The sequence below is a fragment of the Genypterus blacodes genome, unplaced genomic scaffold, assembly GCF_046128005.1.
Source record: "Genypterus blacodes isolate CSIRO-AG114 ecotype Tasmania unplaced genomic scaffold, CSIRO-AGI_Gbla_v1 ptg000005l_1, whole genome shotgun sequence".
In the NCBI taxonomy this organism is placed as follows: Eukaryota; Metazoa; Chordata; class Actinopteri; order Ophidiiformes; family Ophidiidae; genus Genypterus; species Genypterus blacodes.
The window spans coordinates 3650001-3666355 of record NW_027466819.1 but is presented as its reverse complement, the minus strand read 5'-3'; the positions used below and the strand labels follow the sequence as shown (position 1 = coordinate 3666355).

General features: G+C 47.4%; 1 protein-coding gene across 1 annotated transcript; it reads left to right on the top strand.

The window, feature by feature from the left end:
• The first annotated feature begins 5398 nt into the window (after window positions 1–5398).
• Window positions 5399–14124, top strand: LOC142996261 (uncharacterized). The gene is made up of 3 exons (XM_076147191.1): window positions 5399–7115; window positions 7183–7191; window positions 11719–14124. Exons 1-3 carry the CDS (start codon window positions 5443–5445, stop codon window positions 13439–13441), a joined length of 3405 nt encoding a protein of 1134 aa, XP_076003306.1. The 5' UTR covers window positions 5399–5442; the 3' UTR covers window positions 13442–14124.
• Window positions 14125–16355: the final 2231 nt, after the last annotated feature.

Genomic DNA, 16355 nt, shown 5'->3' with positions numbered 1-16355 from the left:
AATATGGCTGTGTGTGTGTGTGTGTGTGTTTAGTGTTGTCTTATAAATCTTTGTGTGTATGTGTGTGTGTGTATGTGTGTGCGCGTGTGTGTGTGTCTGCCCTCTTTTCTATAACACGACGTTTCTCAGTAAACCAATGAGCTGCGAGTCAATGAAGTGTCACCGCGACACGTGAACGCCTCATCCCTCGCTCTGTGTGTGTGTGTGTGTGTGTGTGTGTGTGTGTGTGTGTGTGTGTGTACAAAGTCAATCTCGCTAAATTGCCTGGATGTTTTTCTTGTGTCTCTGTTGACAGGTTGCCTGTTTGAGGGTGAATTGTGTTCATCGTACGAGATCTGCGTCAATGGTAAGATGTGAAAATTAATATGAACCATTATTTGAGTTACAATGACAACTGGGGATTCATCAAAATGAACCATCATGTACTAAAATAGGAGCAAGCTAAGTTTGGTCTGTAGGTTTTTAGAGCTTTCATCCAAAGAACGTTACAATGACCTCACACTCACACTATTAGCTCACTCTATTAGCTCGGGGTCCAGTGCCTTGCTTAACAACACTTCAACACGCTCTCTAGGAGGAGCTCGCAATCCAACCAGGAACCTTGTGACCCCTAGGCGACTGCGCTACCATCCTGAACCCCCCGGCATGTAGGGGTGTCTCACTCACTCACTCACTCACTCACTCACTCACTTCCTCTCTCTCTCTCTCTCTGCGCTCTCACTCTCCCTGCCTCTCTCCCTCTCTCTCTCTCTCTCTCTCTCTCTCTGCTCTCTCACTCTCCCCCTCTCTCTCTCTCTCTCCCTCTCTCTCTCTTCCTCTCTCTCTGCTCTCTCTCTCCCTCCCTCTTCCTCTCACTCTCCCTCCCTCTCTGTCTCTCCCTCCCTCCCTCCCTCCCACCCTCCCTCTCCCCTCCTCTTGCCCCCCCTGGCATGCTGCAGTGAGGCCACGCTGAGAATCAACCTAGAATCAAAATAAGATGGAAACCAGAGAGCTGCCGAAACCAAATATTTGCAGCGTCCCGCCGTCGTGGAAACGCTTTAATCTGCCGCTCTGCTGGCTCAGGTGGAATGATAACCAGGTTCCACATCATGAAGTCTAATCTGTCCTGTAATGTGTTTAAGCACGCCGATAGGAGGGGGGGGTTGTTGGTCTCAGGCCGGGTGTGTTGGCTTTAAATCCATTAGCTCGGCCGTTTCCTGTCTGCCTCCTAATTTTGATTCTGATTCTGACAGGGAAGGGGGGGGGAGGGCGGGGGGGGGGACAAACAAACCCTGAACATATGTTGAGCGCTGTGAGAACATCATCAAGTGAACGCTGAGGTGTATTTTTAGCCCTGTCTGTGTTGTGTCTGCCTCAGGTGACCTCATTTCACTTTGATTAACGAAGTTTCAAACTCTGTGATGAGGTCACCATGCTACACCAGCATATGTGAGGTTAGCATTTAGTGTGTGTGGGACTCTGATTGATATTGATAGATATTTATGCACCCCAGGCTGATTTGGTTGAAGGAGCGGATGGAGCTAGGTGTTAGCCGCGGCCTGCTAGCTGCCTGGAACATCTCGGTCATCAAGTCCAGCTAACTATCATTTAGTCTGTCTCTGGGAGTGGAAACGCTCCTGCGGGTGGCGTCAGGTGAGGAGAGGGCGAGCTGACATTTGGCCGCCGGGGTGGAAACGTTAGCGGCGGCTGCACCTCCAGCTCTTTGTTCTCGCCCGACCTGCTTGAATAGCTGCTGTCAAAGCTCGGCGCACACACCGAGCCGCGCCATTGTGTGGCCGATTGGCAGCTCTGGCTCCATCGTGGACGTAACCTGGCGGCGCAGAAAGTTGAGGAAGGTTTGTTTTTGTCCAGCTCAAGGGCACTCCTCCGCGTGATACGTCGATACACGCCGAGCATGAGAACGCTGACAAAACAGTTCGAAAGGTCCAAGGTCCATGCAGAGATGGAGGACACAAACCCACGGGCCCAGAACAACACCAGAGTCTCTGAAGCACAAAGCCAGTCAGGACTAAGTGTGGAGGCTGACCGGGTTCTGCTGGTGGAACCTCCTGCTGAGGTTTGATTCCACATGTTCATGTTCCAAAGTCATTTATAAAATCCATTATTAAGTTGATTCTTATCTCTTTACCTTTGTTGAGTGATAGCAAATAGTTTTCCCAGAAATGTTTGATGTTGTCTCAGAGATCAGACAGTACATGGAGGAGTGAGGATGTTCTGCAGGGAGGGATCGCCGCCTGTCACTCATGATCACTTAAAGGATCATTACGCTGTTTTTCCAGGTAGAAACTGTTCTGCTCTTTGGTCTTTCCTGTAATCATCCGCCGCTAACTTGGACCAAGTTGGGATCAGGTTAATGGGGGTTTGGGTCGAGACCTTCGCCATCGACTCTTTTGTTCACGATGATTCCACTGTAAGGAACACTTAGATGGGTCAAAGGGTCAGATTTACAGTTTACATGGAGCCGGAGAAGAGTGGTTTCTTTGCTCATCTCGTCCAGACAGCATCTGGAGACCCAAATGAATAACGTCTTTGTGTTGGAGGAAGGTGAGATCAGCTGTGGAGAGAACACAAGCCGGGTTAACCCCTCAGGTGTTGATTGGCTCCCTGGGCTGGGCTCATTCAGTGGAGCCTCACTCAGCATGGAAACAGAGAACAAAGGCCCCAGATTAAGACTGAAGTGACACCAGGGAGGTCGTCTGAATGATAGAACAGAAGCAGAAACCTCATTATGAAAAGCAATCGTTGATCATTGTTGAGGTATAAACTGTGTCTGAACAAACAACACAGCCAGCCGGGGTGTGTGTGGGTGTGTTTGAACACCCTGAACACATCCCAGGTGCTCTTTACAAACCAAGATTGGGAGGGGGTGCACAGGCTGAACACACACACACACACACACACACACACACACACACACACACACACACAGGCAGCGAGACAGAGAAAGAGAGGACAGCAAAAGGCAGATGCACCCACCCACACACACACACACACACCGCCACCCCACTCGCCTACCCCCTGATTAGCTGCAAGGGAGGAGAAAGCATTGGATGGAATCGCCATGGCAACAGGCGGCAGAGGAGCAGGGCTAAATTGGCCCATTACCCATCTGCACCCTGTTGCTTGTCATCTCCATCAGAACACGCATTGCATAGAGGCTGACATGTGTCACGACCCCCCCCCCCCCCCACACACACACACACACACACACAGACACACACACACACACACACACACACACACACACAGACACACACACACACCCCCATGGCAAGGACATTCTGGCCTCAACAGAAGAAGTCTAAATAAATCTGTCTGAGGCGTTTTCCTGTCGTTAGTCTGTAGCACGAAAGTTTAAAAAGTTAAATCTGGGTTGCCAGGTTGGACTTGATTCAAGGTAAAACCTGTGAAGCTTTGGTCCTGCTCGGCCTGATAGTGGCGCTGTAACAACCACTTTTACAGTTTACACCCAAACCGTAGCTAAGTAAAGTTCCTGTTCGCATCCTTCCTGATAGGCCACAGATTTTCCGCCATTTTGATTTCTACCAAAAATGTTTGGAACTGCAGGAGGTCCACTAGTGCCCTCTAGTGCTCTCAAGTGCCTCCTACTGCTCTCTACTTCCCTTTACTGCCCTCTCGTGCCCTCTAGTGGCCTTAAATGCCCTCTACTGCTGTTAAGTGCCATCTACTGCCCTCTTCTGCCCTCTACGTTGTCACCAGGAAAGGTGGAGTGTTGGCATGACCAATATCCCCCAGGCTTTGTCTGATGAATTATACGCATCATTATGTGTTGAGAAAGTCGTGTTCATTCGCCTCATCAATCCACTTTAAAAAACGTAATCAGAATATTACACACACGCATCACGCGGCCCGGAGATGAATCGTTTGCACGGGACGGCGACTCAACGCTCAATCACGAGAGGCGGCGACTCGTTCTGAAGAAGCAGCTTTCTGTCGCCGCACGTAAGAAGCCATTACCCAGAATCCTCTCACTCCCTCCAGTGAGAAACGCTGTAAATGAGCTGGAGCTGCGTAAACCAAAGTTAAAACCAGCGGAAACATCCATTTCCTCGACGCTCTCCCAATGAAGAAACACAAACCGCTAATGGCTTCTGTGGCGAAGGCTCGGAGTGTGTTTACAGCCCGGGGCACTGCAGTGGATTTGGATCCTGCGTGAACTTGTTTCATCTAATTTCCGTGATCAATTACAGATTCCCTGTACGTTTGCTTCCATAGACTAATAGGCTGGTGTGCAGTAACGTTATTACTCACAACTCCATGTTTTTTCCGTGGCCTTTGAAGTGGGAGACTCGTCAACACGTTAAGATCAAGCAAAGGCCGACACACACACCAAAAGCAAAACTCCAAAGCAAACACCAGGAATGGAGAGTAAATGTAAACAAGCAGCTGATAGCAGAGAAAGTAAACCAGCAGAGCCGGACCTGAGCTCCCTGGGGCCCCAAGCTAAACTCTGCCTGTGTGTTCTTGAGAACTAAACTAACAGAGTCAAATATGGGTCCTTTAAATGTGTGTGTGTGTGGGGGTTTTATTGACAGATGGTATGTTTGGGAGGTGTCACTCTGTTCCAGTGAAGGAAGTTTACACCTACGATGTTTCCCCATCTGTGGTGCAACGCTTCAGGATGCTGCTGGAGAAACTGTCTAACAGAGGTACACACACACACACACACACGCGCACACACACACACACACACACACACACACACACACACATACACACACACACACACTGCTCTCATGACCCGGTTGCCTGTCAATCACTGCTTCAGCTCCACACAGAAACCCACAAGTTCACAATTTCAGATCATATAGTGTGTTCAGTATAAACGACACACACACACATACTGTACATACATGTAGCTGCACACACACACACGCGGGTTCACACGCCACTCTGACTTGTTCCTCTCCCATAATGCATCACAGAGATCGTCCCTGTAGTTTACTAAACACACACAGTATCTCCACACTCCTTCTCTCCTGTGTGTGTGTGTGTGTGTGTGTGTGTGTCGGTTTGACGACAGCTTGACTCAAAATGTTGAATGGACTGAGATGAAGCTCTGTAGAAGGGTGGAGCACAGAAGAAGAAGCCTTTAGAGTTTGGTGCTGGTCTGGATCCAGTGGGGAAATATAAGAGTTTATTTTATTTATTTATTTTAATTTATTATCCTGTGATAGATAATAGAGAGGAGCAGTTTGCTCTGGATCCACTGGCTCTGCTCTGCTCTGCTCTGCTCTGCTCTGCTGTGTTTTGCATGTTGGTCAAACTCCTCCTCCCTGAACACAGCAGCTCCTCCCTGTTCTCTGACTTCCTTCTTCCCCTCAAAGGTTTGTCACTTTAAGAGAGGGTGGAGCCAACAAGTGCTGAAGGTTTCTTTTGTGCGGAAGTGAAACTCAGCTGCTCCCTGAACTGAGAGGTGAAATGGCGCAGCAAGGAATTCAGATGGATCAAGAAACCTTCTGCTGTTCGATCTGTCTGGATCTGCTGAAGGAGCCGGTGACTATTCCCTGTGGACACAGCTACTGCAGGAGATGTATTAACAACTACTGGGATGAAGAGGAGAAGGAGGAGAAAATCCCCAGCTGCCCTCAGTGCAGACAGACCTTCATACCGAGGCCTGTCCTGGTGAGGAACACCATGTTAGCAGATTTAGTGGAGGAGCTGAAGAAGACAGAACTCCAAGCTGCTCCTGCTGATCACTGCTATGCTGGACCTGCAGATGTTGGTTGTGATTTCTGCACTGGGAGAAAACGGAAAGCCATCAAGTCCTGTCTGCAGTGTCTGGCCTCTTACTGTGAGCAACACCTCCAGCCTCACTATGACTCCCCTGGCTTCAAGAAACACAAGCTGGTGGAGCCCTCCAACAAGCTTCAGGAGAACATCTGCCCTCTTCACGATGAGGTGATGAAGATGTTCTGCCGCACTGATCAGCAGTGTATCTGTTATCTCTGCTCTATGGATGAACATAAAGGTCACCACACAGTCTCAGCTGCAGCAGAGAGGAAGGAGAGGCAGAGAGAGCTCGGGGAGAGTCGACAACAAGTCCAGCAGAGAATCCAGGACAGACAGAAAGACGTGAAGGTGCTGCAGCAGGAGGTGAAGGACATCAATCAGTCTGCTGATAAAGCAGTGAGGGACAGTGAGGAGATCTTCAGCCAGCTGATCCGTCTCATGGAGAAAAGAAGCTCTGATGTGAAGCAGCAGATCAGATCCCAGGAGAAAACTGAAGTGAGTGGAGCTGAAGAGCTTCAGGAGAAGCTGGAGCAGGAGATCACTGAGCTGAGGAGGAAAGACGCTGAGCTGCAGCAGCTGTCACACACAGAGGATCACATCCAGTTTCTACACAATTACCCCTCACTGCCACATCTCAGTGAATCTACACACTCAGCCAGCATCAATATCCGTCCTCTGAGGCACTTTGAGGAGGTGACGGCGGCTGTGTCAAAGGTCAGAGATCAACTACAGAACATGCTGAGTGAGGGATGGACCAAGATCTCACTGACACTGAGTGATCTGGATGTTTTACTGTCACCAGCAGAGCCCAAGACCAGAGCTGGATTCTTAAGATATTCACAGGAAATCACAATGGATCCAAACACAGCACACACACATCTGTTATTATCTGAGGGGAACAGAAAAGTAACATTAATGAATAAACCTCAGTCATATTCTGATCATCCAGACAGATTCACTAACTGGTCTCAGGTCCTGAGTACAGAGAGTCTGACTGGACGTTGTTACTGGGAGGTGGAGTGGAGCGGAGAAGGAGTTGGAGTAGCAGTGACATACAAGGATATTAAAAGAGGAGGGGGTGAAAGTGGATTTGGATACAATGAAAAGTCTTGGTCATTATTTCATGACAACAACAGTTGTTTTTTCATACATAACAGTATCATCACTCCTCTCTCAGTCTCTCCCTCCTCCAGAGTAGGAGTGTACCTGGATCAGCCTGCAGGTCTTCTGTCCTTCTACAGCGTCTCTGACACCATGACTCTCCTCCACAGAGTCCAGACCACATTCACTCAGCCGCTCTATGCTGGAATTTGGCTGCATTATTCTATAGGAAACAACGCCACCTTGTGTAAACTTAAGTAGCCTAAATATGCAAAAGCACATCAGAGCAGATTTCAGTCTTAAATGCCTGATTTGTTGCCCCTTTAGTGTTTCTGAGTGTTTTGGTTTCTGTCGATGGTTTTTTCTTTGTCATTGATTTGCTACAGGAAGTGGTTGCTAGGTGATAGTAGAATATGCATTTTATAGCAATGAGAACATGACATGATGATGTATGATTATGAGTATGATGATTTGCTTTGCCAACATTAGAAAGCCTGACTTTTGATAGCTGAATGTGATTTTGCTTCCTGTGATTGATGATGTGATGGAAACACAGAACACAAGTGTGAGACACTGATATCTGGATCAATATTCCAGTAAAGAATGTAGTTTGGATTATTCAGAAGCATGGTGAGAGAACTGAACCACCGTGTGACAGTGACAGCAAATACTCTCCCTGCAGTTGTAGTGACTGAACACTTATCACAGAGGGTTTGAAAGCTCAAAGCCTCAGGTTCAGAATCATTTGTAGCTTTTGCCATCAATGAATCTCATGTTGATTGATAAACGGGCCTTCCTAAGAAAAACTTCCCAATGTGATGACTTTACCATCTTGAACTCATTGAAATGATGTGAAATAATAAAATGTGGATGTGATGCTCTGTTAAAGACAACGTGTCCTTGTGTCCTCTTCTCTTCTTGTGTAATAGCAGTGAGTGTGTGTTGGACTCTGTCAGTAGAAACACTCTTAGTTCTGAATCTGAACTAACCTGAAAGCTTTTGTTCTTGATGTGGGCCCTTAACGTCTGTAAGCTGTTGACATCAACATGCGACACATTGGGTTGAATCACACGTCAGACACACAACAGAACAATCACGCCGTCCTGACCAATCAGAAGGGAGCAAACACCTCTCTGGTGGGGGTCTGAGAGGGAGGAAGAGGAACTGGGACGCTCATTTCTACTTTGATTTACACAACCTGCATTATTATTTTAGGATTTCATCCATAAAGGGGATTTTTTTTCTCGATCAAAAGCACTAAAAGCAATGTGACTGCTCTGGAAAAAAAATGCAATCTCCATATTTGAACACTAGAGGGAGACAAATATCTGTTATAGAATTTACCAACTTTCTTCATGAACCAGAATGACCCAATAAGCAAACAGCCTGTTGCCTTCCATGACATGCTTTGTTGGGTGGTAGAGGAAGTCTCTCTGCTCCTCCGTCTCTCTGTAGGGCCTGAATCTCTCTTCAGTGAATCATGCTAATGAGAAGATCAGAATCAGGGAGGAGAAACCGGAGGAGGAACTCATCCAGGCTTCTCCTTTCTTTCTTGCTTTCTGTCTGTCCGTCTGTCTTTCTCTGAATCTTCTGAATCAATTATTTCCTTCATTCTGTTTGTATCTTTCTATTTAGTTTAGACTGCTTTCCTCCCCTCCTCCCCTCCTCCCCTCCTCCCCTCCTTGTTCTCTGACTTTAATTGGTCCCTGGTCTCTAATCCTTTCATAACTGCGTTCTGATTCTTCGCTCCGTCTCCTTTCCTCCCTTCGGTCTCTGTCTCCTTCTGTCTCCTGCCTTCCATTTCTTCATCAGTTCAGATTTAATGAGCTGTGTTGCCATGAAAGTTCAAAAACAATATTTTACAGTTAAGTACAGACTATTTACATGTCATTGCTTCTCTCTCTCTCTCTCTCTCTCTCTCTCTCTCTCTCTCTCTCTCCTGTTGTGCTTTTACGCGCCACCGCCATATTTTCCCGGTAACATTTGGTTCCGCCACCCCATCTGCTGCTGGCGTCCGCTGGTCTGTTGTCTTGCCAGAGAGCCGTGTTTGGTAGCATGTTAAGCGTAAGAACCAGACGTGAAAGGCCGAGCAGCTCATCAAGCTCGGCCATTTGTACGCCTGCTGGAACGCAAGAGGGCTTTCTATGCTCAGTCACTGCACACACACACACACACACACACACACAGATCCATATGTTTCAAGAACATCCCCGCTCTCCTAATGAAGAAACACAAACCGCTAATGGCTTCTGTGGCGAAGGCTCGGAGTGTGTTTACAGCCCGGGGCACTGCAGTGGATTTGGATCCTGCGTGAACTTGTTTCATCTAATTTCCGTGATCAATTACAGATTCCCTGTACGTTTGCTTCCATAGACTAATAGGCTGGTGTGCAGTAACGTTATTACTCACAACTCCATGTTTTTACCGTGGCCTTTGAAGTGGGAGACTCGTCAACACGTTAAGATCAAGCAAAGGCCGACTGGGAACACGGGGCCAGTTTGAGAGTGATGTAGAGTTTAACTGGAGAAATCCATTCACTCAGAGGGCACGATACCTCCGCCAAGGCTGAGTTGTCCTCCAATTATTACTTACCAGGGTATTGAGTAGACCTTTGGTCAGACACTGGCCTATTGTGTTTGGTTACAGTGATGACTGATCATTCATGAGGAATCAGCCACGCCCACTCAAGTTTGGCAGCCAATTATAGCAATGGAGAGCTTTGGTCCAGCTTGGTCCAGACGTACTACATGTTGGGACGATTGAGACATCGTAGGAGCAGATAAGGACGCAGAAAGACCCAATAAATTCTGGGAGACGAACAAAGACGGCTTTAGTCGGACGTCTGCTGTCCACAGAAACATCTGGTCAGCACTGCTGCCGGCTCATCCCCTCCATCAGACACCCCGGGCCGCTCAGGATGGCCCCCCGTAAATCCTCATCCCGCTCCATCCCGACACATAAATCACCAGGAGCAGATCTGGCTCTGAAGCACAAACAGGGACGGATGGACGAGGCCTGGATCTGCTGCCAGTATGTAATTATGAAGGAGGATTCAAGATGTTCCTTCTCTGAGGTGCAGATGTGCTGCACCAGATCCAAACTAGAGGAAGGAGAAAAGGTGGTTTGCTAATCTGGGTGTGTTTCAGTTTAAAGCCAGTATAACTTCCAACAGGCTTATTATAAACGTCTCTGTTACAACCAAGAAAACCAATATCTGCCAGTTAGCAGAGCCAGAAAATCTGAATTCATACGCTCAGTAAAGCCCGATGACAATGAGTGCTTGTCCTTCTGCCAAAACGTTACATTTCTGCATCATCTGCTCACACAGCTTGGTGCGAACACCCAGACGGGCTTTTACAAACACGAGATGTGCAGTTATATTTTTTTTATTTCTAACCTTTCTTGAGAGGAGCAGACTCAACCCAACATATTCAGTGAAGTCAAAGTCAACAAGCCTTCATTTCAGCTTCTCATCATCCAGGAAAAGCAGCGCACAGATTAACAAGCAAGTGTTTAACATGCAGTTCTTGTAGATTCATGCTCACCTCATCCCCATCATCATCATCATCATCATCATCTTTTGCAACCCATAATTTGCAACCAATCTGTCTCTATTTTCTCTGAGGCTTCGCTCTTCCTCACTCACCTTCAGTGTAAGTGGCTATTCATGTTGTGATCACAACACCCGGAGTCACCCGGAGCCGCCTGTAAAATGGAGCTTACTGTGGCAGCTATATATAGCCCAGAGGACGTACACACACACACACACACACACACACACACACACACACACACACCAAAAGCAAAACTCCAAAGCAAACACCAGGAATGGAGAGTAAATGTAAACAAGCAGCTGATAGCAGAGAAAGTAAACCAGCAGAGCCGGACCTGAGCTCCCTGGGGCCCCAAGCTAAACTCTGCCTGTGTGTTCTTGAGAACTAAACTAACAGAGTCAAATATGGGTCCTTTAAATGTGTGTGTGTGTGTGTGTTTTATTGACAGATGGTATGTTTGGGAGGTGTCACTCTGTTCCAGTGAAGGAAGTTTACACCTACGATGTTTCCCCATCTGTGGTGCAACGCTTCAGGATGCTGCTGGAGAAACTGTCTAACAGAGGTACACACACACACACACACGCACACACGCACACACACACACACACACACACACACACACACACACACACACACACACACACACACACACACACACACACTGCTCTCATGACCCGGTTGCCTGTCAATCACTGCTTCAGCTCCACACAGAACCCACGAGTTCACAATTTCAGATCATATAGTGTGTTCAGTATAAACGACACACACACACATACTGTACATACATGTAGCTGCACACACACACACGCGGGTTCACACGCCACTCTGACTTGTTCCTCTCCCATAATGCATCACAGAGATCGTCCCTGTAGTTTACTAAACACACACAGTATCTCCACACTCCTTCTCTCCTGTGTGTGCGTGTGTGTGTGTGTGTGTGTGTGTGTGTCGGTTTGACGACAGCTTGACTCAAAATGTTGAATGGACTGAGATGAAGCTCTGTAGAAGGGTGGAGCACAGAAGAAGAAGCCTTTAGAGTTTGGTGCTGGTCTGGATCCAGGGGGGAAATATAAGAGTTTATTTTATTTATTTATTTTAATTTATTATCCTGTGATAGATAATAGAGAGGAGCAGTTTGCTCTGGATCCACTGGCTCTGCTCTGCTCTGCTCTGCTCTGCTCTGCTGTGTTTTGCATGTTGGTCAAACTCCTCCTCCCTGAACACAGCAGCTCCTCCCTGTTCTCTGACTTCCTTCTTCCCCTCAAAGGTTTGTCACTTTAAGAGAGGGTGGAGCCAACAAGTGCTGAAGATTTCTTTTGTGCGGAAATGAAACTCACCTGTTCACTGAACTGAGAGGTGAAATGGCGCAGCAAGGAATTCAGCTGGATCAAGAAACCTTCTGCTGTTCGATCTGTCTGGATCTGCTGAAGGAGCCGGTGACTATTCCCTGTGGACACAGCTACTGCAGGAGATGTATTAACAACTACTGGGATGAAGAGGAGAAGGAGGAGAAAATCCCCAGCTGCCCTCAGTGCAGACAGACCTTCACACCGAGGCCTGTCCTGGTGAAAAGCACCGTGTTAGCAGATTTAGTGGAGCAGCTGAAGAAGACAGAACTCCAAGCTGCTCCTGCTGATCACTGCTATGCTGGACCTGCAGATGTTGGTTGTGATTTCTGCACTGGGAGAAAACTGAAAGCCATCAAGTCCTGTCTGCAGTGTGTGGCCTCTTACTGTGAGCAACACCTCCAGCCTCACTATGATGTAGCTCCATTAAAGAAACACAAGCTGGTGGAGCCCTCCAACAAGCTTCAGGAGAACATCTGCCCTCTTCACGATGAGGTGATGACGATGTTCTGCCGCACTGATCAGCAGTGTATCTGTTATCTCTGCCCTGTGGATGAACATGAAGGTCACCACACAGTCTCAGCTGCAGCAGAGAGGAAGGAGAGGCAGAGAGAGCTCGGGGAGAGTCGACAACAAGTCCAGCAGAGAATCCAGGACAGACAGAAAGAAGTGAAGGTGCTTCAGCGGGAGGTGAAGGACATCAATCAGTCTGCTGATAAAGCAGTGAGGGACAGTGAGGAGATCTTCAGCCAGCTGATCCGTCTCATGGAGAAAAGAAGCTCTGATGTGAAGCAGCAGATCAGATCCCAGCAGAAAACTGAAGTGAGTGGAGCTGAAGAGCTTCAGGAGAAGCTGGAGCAGGAGATCACTGAGCTGAGGAGGAAAGACGCTGAGCTGCAGCAGCTGTCACACACAGAGGATCACATCCAGTTTCTACACAATTACCCCTCACTGCCACATCTCAGTGAATCTACACACTCAGCCAGCATCAATATCCGTCCTCTGAGACGCTTTGAGGAGGTGACGGCGGCTGTGTCAAAGGTCAGAGATCAACTACAGAACATGCTGAGTGAGGGATGGACCAAGATCTCACTGACACTGACTGATCTGGATGTTTCACTGTCACCAGCAGAGCCCAAGACCAGAGCTGGATTCTTAAGATATTCACAGGAAATCACAATGGATCCAAACACAGCACACACACTTCTGTTACTATCTGTGGGGAACAGAAAAGTAACATGTATGAATAAAACTCAGTCATATTCTGATTATCCAGACAGATTCACTGACTATGCTCAGGTCCTGTGTACAGAGAGTCTGACTGGACGTTGTTACTGGGAGGTGGAGTGGAGCGGAGAAGGAGTTGGAGTAGCAGTGACATACAAGGATACTAATAGAGGAGGGGCTGAAAGTAGATTTGGATTCAATGAAAAGTCTTGGTCATTATGTCATTACTACAACAGTTGTTCTTTCACACATAACAGTATCATCACTCCTCTCTCAGTCTCTCCCTCCTCCAGAGTAGGAGTGTACCTGGATCAGCCTGCAGGTCTTCTGTCCTTCTACAGCGTCTCTGACACCATGACTCTCCTCCACAGAGTCCAGACCACATTCACTCAGCCGCTCTATGCTGGAATTTATCTTTGGGCTGTAGGAGAGAACGCCACCTTGTGTAAACTTAAGTAGCCTAAATATGCAAAAGCACAATGGAGCAGATTTCAGTCTTAAATGTCTGATTTGTTGCCGCTTTGGTTTTTCTGAGTGCTTTGGTTTTTGTCAATTTTTTTTCTTTGTCATTGATTTTCTACAGGAAGTGGTTGCTAGGTGATAGTAGCATATGCATTTTATAGCAATGAGAACATGACATGATGATGTATGAGTATGAGTATGATGATTTGCTTTGCCAACATTAGAAAGCCTGACTTTTGATAGCTGAATGTGATTTTGCTTCCTGTGATTGATGATGTGATGGAAACACAGAACACAAGTGTGAGACACTGATATCTGGATCAATATTCCAGTAAAGAATGTAGTTTGGATTATTCAGAAGCATGGTGAGAGAACTGAACCACCGTGTGACAGTGACAGTCAATACTCTCCCTGCAGTTGTAGTGACTGAACACTTATCACAGAGGGTTTGAAAGCTCAAAGCCTCAGGTTCAAAATCATTTGTAGCTTTTGCCATCAATGAATCTCATGTTGATTGATAAACGGGCCTTCCTAAGAAAAACTTCCCAATGTGATGACTTTACCATCTTGAACTCATTGAAATGATGTGAAATAATAAAATGTGGATGTGATGCTCTGTTAAAGACAACGTGTCCTTGTGTCCTCTTCTCTTCTTGTGTAATAGCAGTGAGTGTGTGTTGGACTCTGTCAGTAGAAACACTCTTAGTTCTGAATCTGAACTAACCTGAAAGCTTTTGTTCTTGATGTGGGCCCTTAACGTCTGTAAGCTGTTGACATCAACATGCAGCACATTGGGTTGAATCACACGTCAGACACACAACAGAACAATCACGCCGTCCTGACCAATCAGAAGGGAGCAAACACCTCTCTGGTGGGGGTCTGAGAGGGAGGAAGAGGAACTGAGACGCTCATTTCTACTTTGATTTACACAACCTGCATTATTATTTTAGGATTTCGTCCATAAAGGGGATTTTTTTTCGACTTAAAGCAGCAAAAGCAAATTGACTGCTCCGGAATTATGAATGATTGGTGGAAAAAAATGCACTATTCATATTTGAACACTAGAGGGAGACAAATATCTGTTATAGAATTTACCAACTTTCTTCATGAACCAGAATGACCCAATAAGCAAACAGCCTGTTGCCTTCCATGACATGCTTTGTTGGGTGGTAGAGGAAGTCTCTCTGCTCCTCCGTCTCTCTGTAGGGCCTGAATCTCTCTTCAGTGAATCATGCTAATGAGAAGATCAGAATCAGGGAGGAGAAACCGGAGGAGGAACTCATCCAGGCTGCTCCTTTCTTTCTTGCTTTCTGTCTGTCCGTCTGTCTTTCTCTGAATCTTCTGAATCAATTATTTCCTTCATTCTGTTTGTATCTTTCTATTTAGTTTAGACTGCTTTCCTCCCCTCCTCCCCTCCTCCCCTCCTTGTTCTCTGACTTTAATTGGTCCCTGGTCTCTAATCCTTCTATAACTGCGTTCTGATTCTTCGCTCCGTCTCCTTTCCTCCCTTCGGTCTCCGTCTCCTTCTGTCTCCTGCCTTCCATTTCTTCATCAGTTCAGATTTAATGAGCTGTGTTGCCATGAAAGTTCAAAAACAATATTTTACATTTAAGTGCAGACTATTTACATGTCATTGCTTCTCTCTCTCTCTCTCTCTCTCTCTCTCTCTCTCTCTCTGTCACCCACTAATGGCTTTACATTATTCAGACCACTGTTGTGTTTACACTCTGCTTCCCGCCCACACACACACACACACACACACACACACACACACACACACACACACAGCTGTACATCCATTGGAGAAGCCACTGAGCGCAGGTTGGAGCAGCTTGTTGCAAGTGAGCTGAATGGACGCTGGTCTTATTTGCTGTTCTTGGTGCTTTGTCATTTGTTGTAAAATCCTTTTTAAAAGCTGGATTCATCAAAGGAAACATTGATGAGTTTCCTTTGTTTTCCTCTTCAGCTTGATCTCAATTTAGATTTGACACGAACAGAGACCCTCCTCCTGGGTCGCTGTGACGACGCTGTCTGCAGGCTCCCTGTGGCGTCTTGGGGGCGGAGCCTGCAGAGTCGTCAGCATGTGAGGTCGTCAGGGAGATGAGACTCACCTGGTCTGATACAGTCGGCCACTCTCTCCTTGTCCTGAGGGAAGGAGCTGGAGTGAGCCTGAGCTTTTGTTGTGGAAGCATCAAGGCTCTGAACTTTGACCTCTCTTCTGATGTTTACGAGCAAGGCGGCGCTCACAGTGAGTATCTTCACGTGTACGTCGCTATGCTGAGTCATTGGTCTGGGCTGTGACCTGACCTCCTGCTCACCTCCTCTGCAACTTCTCTGCGTTATGTAAACATGAAGATGCAGAGCCGGCGTTGTTCACCCGCCGCCGCTGCCGCCGCCGCCTGTGCTCTCAGCCATCATGGCCGCCACTGAAGGCTCCAGTTTTATAGCGCTTTGATGGCGAAAGCTGGCCCGACACGCTGCGCAGCTGTTAAAGGGAAGCCGGTGTCTGAGCCGTGGCGGTTGAGGTCGTAATTCACTTTGCGGGACCTAAAGGAGGATCGGTGGTGCTGCAGCATCAAGCAGAGGGGAGTGATGAAGAAACGTCCTCATGGATCCCAGAAGATAGAGATATAGAGCTGAGCAGACCTGGAGCTCCTTGGTTTCAGGACAAATGACCAATAAGAAGGACAGTAGATAGGAAGGAGGAGACAAGGAGGACGTAAAGAGGAAGTGGAGTATCTGTTTGTTTTCTGTCGTCTCCTCTCAGCTGCTCCGTCACATCAACACGCCGTGGCTCGTCCCGCCAGGCGCTCTCTCTCTCTCTCTCTCTCTCTCTCTCTCTCTCTCTCTCTCTCCTGTTGTGCTTTTACGCGCCACCGCCATATTTTCCCGGTAACATTTGGTTCCGCCA